At 42.8% G+C, this 15,812-nt stretch overlaps 2 protein-coding genes across 4 annotated transcripts; both read right to left on the reverse strand.

The window, feature by feature from the left end:
- Positions 1-454: 454 nt before the first annotated feature.
- On the reverse strand, positions 455-11,490 carry fstl1b (follistatin-like 1b). Its single transcript, XM_085920091.1, has 11 exons — positions 11,324-11,490; positions 11,141-11,197; positions 4,481-4,582; positions 4,261-4,390; positions 3,811-3,843; positions 3,525-3,655; positions 3,179-3,300; positions 2,802-2,914; positions 2,275-2,385; positions 2,113-2,207; positions 455-1,562 (listed from the first exon to the last, which is right to left on the reverse strand). The coding sequence occupies exons 2-11, from the start codon at positions 11,195-11,197 to the stop codon at positions 1,521-1,523; spliced, it is 936 nt and encodes a 311-aa protein (XP_085776217.1). The 5' UTR covers positions 11,324-11,490; the 3' UTR covers positions 455-1,520.
- A 2,618-nt stretch (positions 11,491-14,108) lies between these two features.
- On the reverse strand, positions 14,109-15,371 carry gja8a (gap junction protein alpha 8 paralog a). 3 transcript variants are annotated; one of them, XM_085920088.1, is made up of 2 exons: positions 14,446-15,362; positions 14,109-14,367 (listed from the first exon to the last, which is right to left on the reverse strand). In XM_085920088.1, the coding sequence occupies exons 1-2, from the start codon at positions 15,360-15,362 to the stop codon at positions 14,109-14,111; spliced, it is 1,176 nt and encodes a 391-aa protein (XP_085776214.1). The 3 variants fall into 3 exon arrangements, with proteins under 3 accessions (XP_085776214.1, XP_085776213.1, XP_085776216.1); XM_085920087.1 differs by having other exon boundaries at positions 14,109-14,195; positions 14,244-15,362; XM_085920090.1 differs by having other exon boundaries at positions 14,109-15,371.
- Between the last annotated feature and the right edge of the window lie 441 nt (positions 15,372-15,812).

Below are 15,812 nucleotides of genomic sequence, written 5' to 3' on the forward strand. Positions count from 1 at the left end.
TAATTGTGTAAAATAAACGACACAATTTTAATCCTAGCGCTGCAACATATGATTTTGCATATATATATATATATATATATATATATATATATATATATATATATATATATATATATATATATATATATATATATATATATATATATACATATATGTGTGTGTCTGTGTGTATAATATATACATGTTTTACATAAAGCATGGTAGGTTAGAGGTTTTAAGAGCATCTGCGTCATCATTCTGAGGTGGTGTGTGAAGTATGCATGTTTCCCTTTTACTTGCATGTGTTTTCTTCTGGGACTTTGTCTTGCGCCGACAATCCAAAACCAAACTGACTCTTGGTAGATTTGTGGTGTGTCCAATGTCGTGCCTAAAATTCTGCTCGCTCGAATAGGCTCCTACGCAGCCACGGCCACAATGGGTGTGGATACAAGTTCAAACACATGAAAGGGACATCTTGTGTGGTGTACAAAGATTTATTGACTTTCAAACATATTGCTTACAGTCCTTTTTTTAGTGGCTAACAAAGAGCTCCACATGGTATTTATCAGCATGAGTCACAAGCCACTTTTGCAACCAAACATCAGCCAAAACATTGTGTGGTATGAAAAATAACCATTGTGCAGACAGAGTCGAAGGCACTATGTATTTTTGTGTCCTATTTTAGACGTAGGGTTTTAACAAATCAACACACTGAAATACAAAAACAAAATGCACATTTAACAGCAGACACACATACACACGAATCCGCTTCATGATGCATCTACATCAGCGAGGCTCGTCCATTTGTGATTTCAAAAGGTATAGTGTTGTTGCTGGGTCCAGAGTAATGTTCCTGGAGAGTTGCGTACATAAGTCAAAACATCTTCATCCTATCTTTGGTTTCAGGTGTCGCCATGCTATGTTCAGATGCAGTCTCACCAGGCTACATTTCAACCTAGGGTCCCTTTCTCTACTTCTTTTTACTGTGTTGTTGTGTTTCAGTGGCAACTCTTTTGGTAGCTGTAACGTTAATGTCTGCCTTTGTCTTTTATGGAAAGCAGGACATTTCTGCCATTGTGTGACAGATAATTAAGATTTGTGATTTCATAATGTTATTTTTCCGACTGAATGCCGAATAGGATGCAAAACACATCAGCAAAGAGAAATAAAAACGAGTGCATTGGTTGAGTCGCTCACAGTTGGACAACCCCCACGACCTTGCTTCTAACCATAAAACCAACTCACCTTAATCCCCCAAACACCGACATCCTGCTTTTTTTTTTTCCTTAAAAACCGCAAAAATACATAGTAAGAAGTGTACAAGAGTAGTTAATACAATCAAACATGACAGTACTGAACACAAGGGAATCATAAGATTGTCCCTGGAATCACAACATAAACACTTTAACACTGTAAAAAATGTATAACAATAATTCAAATTGCAGAGAAAATGTGTCGATGTCATAACCCCCAAGCTGCAAGGCAAGTCAAGTATAGAGGAAGGGTGGTCGTGTGCATCCTCTCTTTTTCTGTGACCTCATTTAGGCCTCCTTTGTGCTAGCCTTCATTTTCTCCACTGTTTCCTATGATAAAATAAAATGTGTCAATCGAGGAATTTTATATGGTGGCAGTCATAAAAATAAAGAAGTAGCATTGAAAAGTTCCCCATCTACCTAATATTCAAAATGTACTTAAAAAGCAACAATGAAATAATTGTTATTGCGTTAATTAATTTTGAATCACCTAAATCTGTAGATTCAAGCTGAATGTGATTTTTAAGGAATCCCGTCTATCCATTTTGTATACACAGCTGACTTGGTTTATACAGGCCTGTCTAAAAAAACTGTTTTTGCCAGTGCACCATGAATACCAGCTTATTCTTTTGAGACCAATTTCCTCTTTAAAATATGCTGATTTCTTGGTTTCTTGTCATGTTTTTGTTCCTGAAAAGCTTACGTCGACAAATTTGACAAAGGGGATGTTGTTTTACAGGTTGCGCAATTTAAATCTCTTTTGTCTAGAAAAACAAACTTTCCTTATCTGAAAAAAAAAAAAAACTCAAGTCAGCTCCTTGGGCTAGTTGGTTTACTAATTGATTGAAATGAAATAAATAAATGAATAAATAAACCCAACCTGGTGTTTGTTCAGCTCTGCCACGCGGAGATCCCACTCTTCCTCTGTCAGCTCCACACCGGCATCTGTTGACTCATCCTCGGCGGCTGTCTTGTCTGCACACAAAAGGAGTCAGGCACGACGACAGTGAGGCAATAACAAGATGATCATATTGTAGCTTACCTGCACACGTCATAGCCGTGCATACCCAGTTGCCGCATGCACACACGCAGCGGTTGCACTCCACCTGTGTCTCTGCACCGTCCTCATAAGTCTCATCCTCCAAAGCACATTCTGAGAAAAAAAAAAGATAATAGAGCATTATTCTTCCTATTCAGATAGGAATAGAATCTAGAATAGCTAGATTCACTAACTATATAGTGTAAAAATTCAAATTTTGAAAATCAATAAATCATTTATTTGTACTAGAACCACCCACTCAATATTGATCTGATCCACTGACCACAATACTAGGGAAAAACACAACTTTTGCAATATTTGCATGTTTCATCCAATAAGCAAGCACTTGTCATGCTTTGTAAAAAAAAACAACAACCTAGAGTTCCTCAATAGCCACACAGGACTTTGTGTCTGCTGAAGGCCCAGGGTTCAGTGCTCTGAACTTTATTTAGCCTGCAAAGCGAGCGGCAGCAACAAATACTGATTTCTAACTATCCAAACTGGATGGCTGGATGATATAATAAGCTCACTCTTCTCAGGCGGGTTGAATCCAGGCTTCAGGCAGTTGAGGAACTCATCAAAGCTCAACTTCCAGTCGGCATTCTCATCGGACAGCTCAATGAGGGCGTCAACACAGAGACTCCTGGAGTGCGCAAACACACATGCTATTAGTAGCAACTCAACTTTGCAGGCTTTCATATTGAGGGGCCCCACTTGTATAATTTACACTGAAATAGATAAGAGTTCAGTGACCTACCTAAAATAGCTCCAGAGTACATAGTAGAGAGATGCATGGGTTAACGTTACCGCAGTAACTTGCAAAGTTAGCGCAAAGGTCAAATGGTGACAGAAAGGAATGTTTGACAAATCTTATCTTTCAACGGCTATCATGCAAGCAGACACTCACCGAAGCAGTTTGTTGCTCTCCTGATCGGCGTATGATTGCATCTCGGTCGCCACAGACTCATTGTGTTGGATGAATTTGAGCAACTCGGAGGAGTCCAGCGTGGAATCGCCGCTGTCATATGACTAAAATAACAACAACAAAAATGCACAAAAAAATGTTTTTTTTCTCCAGTGACAATAAAATTCCTGTTTCAAGTTTGGAATTTGAACGTTTTGAGGTTACAAACCAAATACTGCATGCTGCGGCGTCAGAACACGTCATGCCGCGCAAGAAAGCACGCATGGGTCGTGTGAGCTCTCACATTTCAAAAATCAATATACATGTACCCCCTACTTGGATTGCCCACCTTGAAGTACTTGAGCAGAATGTCAGAGAAGTTGGATCCCTTGACAAACCAGCCATCTGGAACAACTTCAGTTTGCAGCCACTGGATCACACGGCTCCTCAGCTCGTTGCGATCGGCAGCGTAGCACACCACTGTGGGAGGGGGAACGTTCGATAGGTCAACGCTCAGAAAAAATCATCGGGTATATTGCTTGTATTAAGCATATTTGTTTTGTTTTTTTAAACCAATCTTGTGCGCAAAGCCAACATAGACAGCCACAGCAAAAGTGTAAAAATGTAACACCCACCTGGACTGGCAGCTGCCTGCTTGCTCTTTTTCTCTTAAAAAAAGAAAAGAAAAAGTTGCTGAATTAAAATCACAAGACCAGTTTTTATGTTAAACATAGTATGGGTTTCTTGGCAAGGTCCGAAAACAGGACACGGTGACATAATTGGCCATACATGAGGAAATTTTGAGCTACGGCTCAGATCATTGTTCATGTTATCAGGAGTGTAAATAGAACATTATCGAGAGGAGCAGTAAAAAGTTCACTCCTGATAAGATTTACAATCAGTTCATGGACGGAAACAAGCGCTGAGTGAGCTTTGCTGAGTGACAGTGACCTCTGCTGGCGACCTTTGGGAGCGACTGGGATTTGGCACCTCAATTTTCACTTTATTTTATCTTCATTGCGAAATGAACCAAATTTTAAACTCTTCACCTGACACTTGTAAACATTGAAAACATCTAAACGTACCCTGGCAGTGTCCATCGTGGGCAACTTGGATTTTCAGCCCGCTCAGACAGGCATCCCTGTGCAGCTCGCAGTGATTCCTGTAGGTCTTACCATTGCTGCCACATACTGACCTCTTGTGGGGCTTACAGCTCTGGAGCGACAACAGAAGAAGTGAATTGGAAATGTTGACCTGGAAACTTGTTTCTCACATCATCACTTGCTCGCCCAGCTCACCACTCACTTCTATGCACAGGCAGCTGGGCTCCCCCTTCTCATTGACAGCACACTCCCGGCCCGCCCCGCAGAAGACATTGGCACACACTTTGCTCTTGCTCTGCAGCTCCTGAAATAAGAGGATAAACATTAGTTTCTGAATTTTTTTTTTCTTGACCCCAAAATCACTAATGTGCTCCAGGCAGCTCCGCTGAGTTAGGTGGAGTTTCTCCTCTAGGTGGCAACATATCACATGACATGAGAGCAGCTGCTTGAACTAAGTGGACTATGATTCAGACTCAGCCTCAACCAATTAATTCAACCCTCAAATGGAGCTTTGTGTTGACAAGTAAACAGAAAGAGAGGAAAATTTTTTCCAGTTTGTTTTTTTCACTGTGACGTCTTTTCTTTCTTTTATCTTTTGTTGTGTGAAAAAAAAAAGCCTGCAAATACAGCCTGTTTTATGAGCCTCATTACCTTCTCCATTCTCCATCTGTAAGCCTTTGTGTGTCTCGGCGTGAGTGCATTTGTGTGTGTGTGTGTGGGGGGGGTTTCCACATCTGGAGTCTGGCTAGTGTGTGTGTGTTTTTCTTTGGGCCTGTTCCCATGCATGCAATCTTTAACTCCCCCTCCCTTTTTCTAAGGCGCTGTTTCCTGTAACGAGAGCAAGACAGAAAAAAAGTTGGCCCTTCCTGCGCTGGAGCACACGTGAGCCCGTGGTCCACATTCAGTCTCTGGTATGCGAACTCAAACAAGGTCTGGATTCTTGGAGCCTCACATAAGCTCACCAATAATTGAATGTAACAAGACGGAGAATGGGTGGGGGAAGTTTGGAAGTCACATGGAAAGTGGAGCTTGAGGGAAACGGTGGTTCACTTTTATGCATGATTTAAAAGTGGCATGCATTATAATCCAATGTCCAAAGTGATTCCTGTGGCCTCAAGCTTGCCAGCCGTTCACTAGCACAGTGAATTCAGTAAGAGCTCTGCAAGATGGCTCCGACGGTGTTCTGTCCATCCATGCAGAACCAGCAGACAACCCTGACATTTAACTAATGAACGCAGAAACACGCAGGCCTTTTTTTTTTTTCCTTCCCCCTCATCATCTGATTCCATTGGGTTGTTGCTATGGTGAGAAGCGGGTACCAGCGAGACCACAAGTGCCAATCACCAGAAAGAACCTCATAATGAGATTCATTTGTTCGTTAGCTACTTCCTGGTTCACGCAAGACGACAACTATGCTGGTACTATCATCCAAAGAGGGCGATGAATAAAACAATCCAAAACAAGAAAGCGAGCAGTGTTGTCTTAATACTTTTGCACAGTTTCGGGCCCCTGAAAATGGATAGTCTGTAAACATCAAACCAATGCGTTTCAGCATCTCATTACAGCGTTCGAATACAAACACAGTCATTAGCCTTTCAGTGTGTAACAAATTAAAAATTCTCGCTAATCAAAAGCACTCTCCACCCCTGTGGGGTGTTCTTCCTGGGCATGAATCAAGGTACTTCATCGGAAAATCTCTCCAATATAAATATAAATGATAAAGTATCCCAAGAGATGAAGACACGCCTATCCTAGCATACTTGAAATGTAAATAAGATATTTGACGTCTTAGTTGCCTCCAACAGATTTATACAATTAAAATATAGCTTCTGGGGAGACTCATTAACAATCTTTCTAAGAAGGTTGTCATCTCCATGCTTGGGTCTAGTACACATCTGGCCGGATTTTCCCCTGTCACCTTGTTTTATTCCCACCATCTTGTTCTTTTAGAGCCGAATGCCATTGGACTGAGACCAGCTTGTTCCGTTTAATGGAAGGAAAATAAAAAAGGCAGTTGGGTTGATGAGATTAGGAGGCGATGGTAATGATAACACTGATAGAGTTGAATTATTCCTGTGCTACGGTTGACATTGAATCCTTTCTTGCTGCCCTTTGCTGAGGAGGAATTATTAGCATAGCGGCGGGGTCACTCAATAATGGCTTTTTTTCTGCTTGTATGTGTACATTACGGCTGTTGCGCACATCTTTGCTATGCTCCGATGACTCAGAAGGTCAATCAATGGGTCTCGGGGGCCGATGTCATTCGATCAATTCCCCTGAGGGCCTTACTCCTCGTTAGCGTGGAGAAAATCGATTGATGTCTTGTTTGTGGAATAACGTCATCCCAAACAGCATGAAATATATATGTGACAAAGTGGGGTTTTTCCCCATATTTTACACAGAGCCTTTGTTGCTTTGATAGTTTACTCTGGACAAAAAGAAAGAGGAGCACAAATGATAAAAGTGCACGTTCTAAATTGCCGGATTCATGAGAGAAAACCAACAGAAATTTGAGCTAGTGTGGTCTGAAACAAGTTGTTTGGATGAAGTGACGATACCCTTTGTCATTTTTGTCAATTTCTTTTTAGCACCGACAGCAGAACATCACAATATAGCAACATTGATGATAAATTATCTGTGTTTGAATAAACATATCAAAATGGTCTCCGAACCTAATCAAGTAAGCAAACTGAATGATTGATTTTGACAGCATTTGAGCATCTGTGATGACTCGGCACAACAACTTCACAACGTGCTACATTCTTTTATGAGTGCTTGAAAAGGGACAGAAGGAGGAACAAAATTGAGATGCTAAATATGAAGAGGCGGAACTCAGACCGAGAGAGTAGGGGAGTACATTCCTGAGCAAATTTGTGCCTCAGTTGGGGTCCGACCGGGTTCGTCTTGAGCCAAAATCTGGTCGGTATCTAGGTCAGAGTATTGCCCCTGACCACCCCCGCTCCTGAGTTTCCTACTTTTCCTTTGTCTCTCCAGCTTTTGGATGCAGAGTTTCCATTTCACTCCACCTTCCCAAAGGACAACCCAAGACAAATGAAACAGTCTTGTTATGTATGAACTAGTTTGCCGCTAAAAAATATATGCCAGCTTGTTCCTGAAATCCTAACGCGCGAGGGAGAAGCATCACAAGCGGACGACTTTTCATCTGTTATTGACAGACTGTGCAGTCATCAAAGCTAGAAGATTTGCCCTCAATATTTAAAGTACCTCTGGATTTTGCTTCCTTTCCGAGTCTAATTAACTTTATGCATCTCAAATCCGGCTTCAGTGTTAGTTGACAGAAAGAAAAGCCACAAAATGACCGTGAGCTGAAAGAATGTGTTGTGTGACCATTGGTGGGCTACTATGTCCTTGAAATAATGAGGACTAAGAAAAACAGTCCAGATAAACAGCTGGCCTGGTCTTGGGCGTTCTTTTAGGTTGAGATTAACCCCGTGGAAACATTCAGCATTCTGGCTAATGAGCAGTTTGCGGCCATCTATCTCCCTGTTAGTCTTCACCCTGCTTCTTATTCTTAGTCAGTGGGAAAGGAATGCATCGCCAAATGAGATGATGTCACTCCTGTCTGCAGACTCTTGTTTTACGCCCAGCAGGGCCCCTTGTCCAAGACCTTGACACGTAAAGACGACGATGTTTTTTTTTTTTATATACATATAAAAAAAAAAAAAGAAATTGGGAGAAAGAAAAAGCCTGGACGGAGTCGCTGACTAGGCTGAAGTCACATCTGCTTGCAATTAAACTAAACTACGAAAATGAGCTCCCCCGCACGTACCCCCTGTCGTCGCACTGCAGGGAATCGAGTGTCCCCGTGACGCCAACCGCCCGACCCACATCCATCGGGTCTATACAGCTTTGTTTTTATCCGTTTCCATCAAACCTGCCTTCCAGTACATTTCTTCTGTTTTCTGTATAATCCTAGCTGGAGGGAGGCTGCTAGGGAGGTGCTGAGACTCAAGCCAAAGCTATGACTACATGCCCTGCCCTCTTATTCGCTTTTTCAAAGAGGCCATTATTGGGGTTTACAATTGGAACAAGTGAGTAGTCCTCTTGAAGTTGAACAAGCAACCGACCGCAGCCTTTTGTCAACCGAGCTTTGAAGATCACACTTCTTCACGTCTTTCCCAAGACATAGATAGTTGATCACATTGTGAAATGGTCTTTGCGTAATCTGGGACACAGAGGACAGAATCCGTCACGCAGGATGTTTCTCTTCATGTGTTTTCTATTTAACAGTAAGGCAACAACACAAAGAGGTCAGTCTGCTAGCGTGTTAATGCTGTGGAACAAATTAAACTTCCCTGGCAAAGTGGGATACATAGTCTTGAAGCACGAATTAGAACACATTTTCTTCAAACCTTCTCAAAGGATAATGATTTGAACATTGAATTTGGCTGCCTTCTAAGTTAATTACACAAGTTACTTAAATCGCTAACGTAAGGATTTAAATTAGATTCACAAGATGCTGGCTGTTTCAGTTTTCTAGTTGAAAGATTAAGATATTTTAGACATGCCGCTTTTTCTTTCACTGGTTCTCAGTTACCTCCAGAATACATGCGGAATATTAAATGGCTTGAGACCATCAGTTCTTAAGAATGTGCCGTTAAGAATTAGCCTAGCATGAACAGCCATTAAGCATTTGAAAAATGCTTCTGAACTCAATGAGCCTAAATTTTAGGGGACTGACTGAGAAATTCATCATGACAATTCCAAGAACACTAAAGGGGAATAACTCAACCGACTTACATTATTTTTTATACAATCCTAAAAAGGTTTTCAAGCAAATCCATTACTGAGGAGATGTGAAACCCAACCTCCCCTCCACCCGCCACAATGCAGAGCCAAATCTTACCTCTCCCTGATCTTCCCCTTTGCTATAATTGCAGCAGTATGACTACATGTCGAGCTGCAAGAAATTAGGGCGGGCGGATAACGACAGAGGACAAAGCGTCCTCCTCTCACGTTCTCCACCTGGGCAGATATTTTTAGCCTACCTTGGATACAAGAGAACCGCCTACAAGGGAATCAACATCTACTTGAGCATGTCCTCATTGTTCTCTTGCCTACCGAAGCCTGAGAGCCACGATAGCGCTCGTGTGCGAGCGCCTTTGCCTTGGCAACTGCAATTTTCATGATCTATTGCTGGCCTTTTCTAGATAAATTAAGCATTCCACTCTGTCACTGCAAAAAAAAAAAATGCGATTAATAGATGTGGAAGTAGAAGTGCACACTGCACAGGCCCGCGTCCTGATCCGCTTGGCATATCAAGCTCCGGTTGGAGTTGCTTTGTATTTCACACGGCACACAACGCAAGAGTTTTCCCTCAGCTTCTCGTCAAAGGTGATGCAATTCTTACCTCAAGCACTCCCCTTGATGGCTGTGTAGACGATGGCGTTTCAACTAAAAATCACATCTTACGATTCAAATTATTATGATACTTTTATTATAATACTTCAAATTCTGAACCATATGAAGCCATTTTTAGAAGTATTCATCAGGACTTTTGACAACCTAAGCTTTGCACTTTTTGTAAGCAGCATATGATTCCTTTGCCCATGGCTCACCAATTAATAATGGAGTAGGTAATGCAAAATTGTTGCCTGGCAAAAAGCTTTTATGTCCCCAACTGCAGTTCAGCATGTTTGGGAAGCTGCTCCAACACAGTCACAGAATCTGTTCTTGACAAACCCACAGCGGACCCAACCCTAACCCTAACCCACAACATCTACTGCCACCACTAAATCCAACAAAAGCAAAAATCTAAATACTTCTAAAAAAAATACACCAGAAGTGTCCAGAATACAAAATGTCATAATGTACATATAAAGTGTCTCTGATGAGTGGCCAAACAGCCAGTTGGCTCATCTGACACTTTTCTAGAGATTAAGGCTTCTGCTGCAACTTGTTGACCTTCTTTTGACAGCACACTGGTATGTCACTTCAAGGCCTTCTTACTGCCAGACAGACAGCAGGCCGTATATTATCGGGGTTAATTGCCTTCAGAGAACAGATGCCGCCCCATTAACCAGCTAGCGCCTTCATTGGGCCAACTGTGGCCGAAGCGAGCCGTTCCTCGCAGATCGCCATTAGGAGTTGAATAAGACGTGACAATAGAAGGTCAGCAGGGGATGGGAAAAAAAATGGATGTGGTCATTAATGGAATAGCCAGGTGTTCAACGGTTGTGAAAAGTCGGACCCTGAAATGCCACCTGTGTCTCGTGTCAAAATTCCCCAAGCAACACTACACCTCATATGTTCTGATTGTTCGATCAGGATGTTCAGTGCCGTCACCCTGCCACAATAAACTCTTGTTTACGCAGAGGTTCTCTTAGCAGCGTGACACTTTGGCAAGCATTCTCACATTTCTCCTGAGCTCACTCTTGAAGACACAAACAAACAAACATACTGACCACCCAAATGCACTGTTTGGACACCACAAGAGCAGCTGCCAGGCGGTCAGGAATTTTTGCACCCAGGCATCTTCAGCAAAAGTGCAAAATGAAGGTGGAGCAGCATTGAGGAAATGTGCACAATTGAATGCCCTTCCTTCTTTTCTTTTCTGAGATGCTTTCCATTCATTTCTTTTCCTGAGCCACTTTATAAATGAAGCCTCGCTTGGGTTGCCATAAGGGTTAGGGTTAGGGTTAGGGTTAGGGTTCTATATTATTATTATTGAGTGGTTCCAAACTCCGTAAGCATTTAAGGAATATTTAAGAACACTGTGTTAACAACGAATAAAATCACGCCAACGAACAAATAAGATGTGTTCTGTTGCGCTTAACATTTCGGCATGTGTTTTTAGAAAAATGAAAACAAAACTGTGGAAGTTTTAAATGACCAAACTTACCTCTGCGCGAGCGAGAGCCAGAGCGAGCAGAAGGAACACAGCGACACCCCGTAACATCTGGTCGTGGGGCGGAAAAAAACAAAAAGTCTGATTTAGTGATCTTAAAACAACATATCTGGAGTTAAACCTACTTTTAAGTCATGTTAAAACGACATGAGTAACGCGTCCTCTTCATTGCCTTACCGTTATAGCCAAGATCTTGTTCGGGCTCGGTGAAGAAGATTAGAATGGTGAGGATGTTCGTCGGCTGAAGAAAGCAGGATCGCGCCTTGGAGGAAATTTGAGCAGCTTGGAGGAATTCTAGCAGGTCCTCCGTTCTTTCTCCTCCTCTCCCGGCTAAAGAGCCAATGGAAATGTCTGGTTTTTTTCCTCCACAGTGGAGGAGGAGAAAGAAGAGAAGGAGGAAAAAATGTGTGGATCAGCGTCATGGATGAATTTACATTCATATAATCTCATCTAGGTATACTTTAGAGCAGACGCACATCACCAAAATTTCCTCTACTTAGATCAGATAAATAATTATGTTCAGTTTTGCGTCGTAACAAAACGCCCATCTATTTAAATGCACGCATAATGTTAAAAAAAATTAAAAACTTTTTTTTTAAGTACCAGCCTCTGAAAATCTGATTGTACGACTTCATTTATTTTTGAAATATTTTAGATAACCAAATAAAAACAATTTGTTAAATCTGAACGCAGCCCCGTCCCCAATAATAAGTGGGTGTGCACACTTACGCAACTATTATCTTTATGTTTCCTCCATTTGAGTAATAGTGGTTACATGTCAAATTAATTGTCTCATTTTTTTAGAACAAACATCTGGCATTTGAACAGGGGTGTGTAGACATTTGATACGCTGTGATGCAAACTGTGCGGGTGTCTTGTGTGAGAGCCACTGGTGGAAGCACAAAGTAGAACATGTGATTACAGGGACCTCTGCTGGTCCTTGCATCACTTTACACAACAAAGGTGGAAGTACAGTTGTGTGGTCTCCACTGCAAGTTGAACTAAATGCGGTTGATGATAATTGGATGTGTGGAGCAATGCCTGAATAGTGTGCAGTGTAATAGGTAATACAGAAAGGCAACAAAGCTTGACCACATGTGACTTTTTTATTGTTTAAAAATACACTGCCACTACACAACTATAATCAGTGAAGACTACAAGTTAGTAAAAATGATATTTTTAAATATATATATATTAATCAGGTCTTCCTACAAACATCACAAGCAATGCAACAGTCTAAGTAAAAATACACAGTCGTACAATAGCATTCATAGCACTTTATAGGTGTAAACAAGGACCTTGTGATGATTTTTTTCAAAAATATTTGCTTTTTTTGACAGCTCACAAAAGGGTCAAAGCTGCCTATCATACCCTGCAAGATGTGTGTGGGGGGGATGAGTGTGTTATGTGTCTGTATGTGAACGCATCCTTAAATGTGTTTTAATTCACAATCAATTTTGATTTTGCATGCAAAAATAAAAATTCCAAGATTCTTTGGGTTCAATCATGTTGCTGTATCAAAAAATTAAATAAATTCACATACTTCTAAAAAATACACAAGAAAAAATTGGTGTCAACAAGTAAAACATTAAGGCTTGATTATTCGTTTATCGTAATTCTTGCTGGGTGGATAACATACTTTAGCTTCTAAAATATAATCCGTGATGGAGTGTTGCTATTTTATGACATTGTTACATCAAATATTAGCAGTCTAGACAGTCAAGTACCTAAAACAGCACAATATGTACAATATGAGACATAACGTTGGCGCTATGTACACATTTTTTTCTCAGACTTTTGGCAAAAAATATTTTGGTGTGTTTTTTCTTTGGTCAAACGCAATCAAGTATTTGTCTTGCCCCCACAAATGGGGTTAAGGATGCTTGTTTTCATTGATAGCACCCGTTCCTTTTATTGTCCCGCCTCCCAACAATACTTTGTGCTGATGGGGCAAGATCTTTATCACCCACACGCCTGTTTGTACAGCGCAAAAAGAGAGAGGATTTGGCCTGAGGTGGCTCTATAGTTCATTCTCTAATGGGGCAAAATGAGCTCCGCTCTCTTCCAAAATCGCATCACAGCCTATGCAAAGAAAAAAAAAAAAAAAACCAGGGGTGCACAATTCGAAATCAGATAGGAACAGGATCACATTGAAAAAGGACATTCAGGCATGTATGTGGTCTTCAAAAGTTTTTTTCCCCTCACTACTTGCTATATAAACATGAGGTGCTTGCACTTGAAAGGATAACTGGGTTGCATCATTGAGGTGTTTTAAAAAAAAAAAAAAAAAAGCCTTGCACAGTGTGTGAACCTCTGCATGTGCAAAAAGGTGCTCTCCTTTCGACCCCGAAAATGTGACTTTTGCCGATGACAAAGAGCTGCGCACATTGTATAAAAATGTAAAAGTAGGCACTTGTCTGTGTGGCATGCACTGGCATTATGGCACTGGTTGAATGGGAAATGAACTACAGCAAAGTTACTGATTGGCAGACACACAAGTATACTAAAACTCTCTCCAGTTTGTAAAAATGTCTACTCATCCGTCATTGATTAAAAGCTTAGATTAAAAAAAAAGATGTTATTTAAAAATGGAACATATGGTTTCTTGTTGTCAAGTAAAAACATGTCCACCCTGCAATTTATGAATCGCAACAACACACTTTTTGGTTTATATTTGACGAAAACGCTTGCCATTATTGTCCAAATTTTAAGAATATTTTGTTTACCTCTGCCAGTTGGTAACATTTCCAATACAATGCCATTTTCTATCATTTCCCAGCAGGCAATGTAAGGCAAAGGTCTGCGGTTGGATTTTCTGACTTGCCCCCTGACAAGTGTGCGCACGTGTGTGTGTGTGTGTGTGTGTGTGTGTGTGTGTGTGTGTGTGTGTGTGTGTGTGTGTGCTCTCCCAAGTGTGGTTATCGGGGCGCAGTGGTACATGCATGTGCTCGCCGTCACATGTTCATACGGTGAGGTCGTCCGACCTGGCCTTACTGCTAACTTGGCTGAGTCGGCTCAGAGGCCTGCTGTCCTCTATCGTATCCGACGCCTTCTGGGCCACCGCGCTCCCCCCCTCCCCGGTGACCGCCCTCTCCACCTCCGCGTCGGCGCCCCGCCACTCTCCACCTTCCACCCCCGCTGGGGGCTCCTCCTTGGCCGCGGCTGCCTGCTGCATTATCACCCCTTCCGTCTCAGTGGTCTGGGCGTAGGAGGGCAGAGTCTCATCGTACGCTTTGGGGATGTCCCCCATGGGCAGCTCCTCCTCAGTTTTCTCTTCTAAGCCGTGGAAGGGTGGGGTCCCGCTGCCTGCCTCCATGCCCACTTCCGCTAGTGGGTAGAGATGTGTTATCGGGGGAGCTTTCTCCTCATCCAGCCGCCTGTAACCTTTGGCCCTCTGCAATGAGGACACCGCCAAAGGGGGCAGGCTTTTTCCCGGCGGCAGGGTGGCCGAGCTTTCGCCCTGCGCCGGGGCAGGGGCCGGCTTGCGAAAAACAAAACGGATTTTCTTGAGGCCCAGGTGGCTGATCTCCACAAAGTTGAGGAAGAGTGAGACGCAAGCCACGGCTAACATGAAGATGATGAAGACCGTTTTCTCTGTAGGGCGGGACACAAAGCAGTCTACGGTGTTAGGGCAGGGCCAGCGGCTGCATTTGTACAGCGGCAGGATGCGGAACCCGTACAGGAAGTACTGGCCAACCACGAAGCCCACCTCAAAGAGTGTCTTGAAAATGATATGACAGATGTAGGTCCTTAGCAAGGTGCCCTCCAGTCGGAACTTCTTGCTTCCTTTTGTGCTGGTCTCCTTCGTGGTGCGTACGCTGCCCTGGTCAGGTGCCAGCGGGAGTCGCTCCTCACTCAGCTCCTGTTGCCGGCTAAGTTCCGCTTCCTCGCGCTCCTTGCGCTTCTCCTCCATGTGCACGTGGTGCACGGCGTGGCCCACGTACACAAGGGACGGCGTGGACACGAAGATGATCTGCAGAACCCACAGACGGATGTGGGAGATGGGGAAAGCCTCGTCGTAGCACACGTTCTCACAACCGGGCTGCTGCGTATTGCAAACGTAGTCGGACTGCTCGTCGCCCCACACGAACTCCGCCGCCGTGCCCAGGATGAGGATGCGGAAGATGAAGAGAACCGTGAGCCACACCCTGCCGATCACTGTGGAGTGCTCGTTGACTTCCTCTAAAATATTTCCCAGAAAGCTCCAGTCACCCATGATCGGTCCGTAGCACTGTGGAATGAAGGGTGGGGTAGGAAGAGAAACGAAGGGTGCAGACAGGCAGGGAGGGTGGGGCAGGCAGGCAGGCCGGACAAGTGGGGTGGGGAGAGGGGGAGGATTTAGGGGGCACACATGGAGTGTCAAACGTAAGAAAATGTCGAAAAGTTTGACTGACAAAAAACAGAATATCAAAAGAATATTGCCGTCAAATGATACTGCCGATGACTTGACCGTCTACTACACTGATCTTTTGTCCATTGGGAATATAAAACTTCTAAGATTCAATCTTACACTATAGCGTTTGAAAATGGAAAAAAGTGAGTCACTTAAATACAGTCAGGTCAATACAATCACCAGCAAGGTTGGTTAGCTCGTTGTGAAACAGTTCAAACTCTGACCACGGCAGGCAACCTGTTACAACTCATCGCCTCAGGAGTCAAACAAGTC

This window comes from Syngnathus leptorhynchus, chromosome 9 (assembly GCF_054491065.1).
Source record: "Syngnathus leptorhynchus isolate UIUO chromosome 9, UIUO_Slep, whole genome shotgun sequence".
NCBI classification, from domain to species: domain Eukaryota; kingdom Metazoa; phylum Chordata; class Actinopteri; order Syngnathiformes; family Syngnathidae; genus Syngnathus; species Syngnathus leptorhynchus.

Excerpts from the sequence above, each read along its gene's own strand:
- fstl1b (XM_085920091.1), bottom strand. The coding sequence starts at position 11,197 with ATGTTACGGGGTGTCGCTGTGTTCCTTCTGCTCGCTCTGGCTCTCGCT. Across the intron at positions 2,386-2,801 it reads ATTCAACCCGCCTGAGAAGA|AATGTGCTTTGGAGGATGAG; the intron begins GTGAGCTTATTA and ends TTTTTTTCTCAG. Across the intron at positions 1,563-2,112 it reads CAGAGCTGAACAAACACCAG|GAAACAGTGGAGAAAATGAA; the intron begins GTTGGGTTTATT and ends ATTTTATCATAG.
- gja8a (XM_085920090.1), bottom strand. The coding sequence starts at position 15,362 with ATGGGTGACTGGAGCTTTCTGGGAAATATTTTAGAGGAAGTCAACGAG.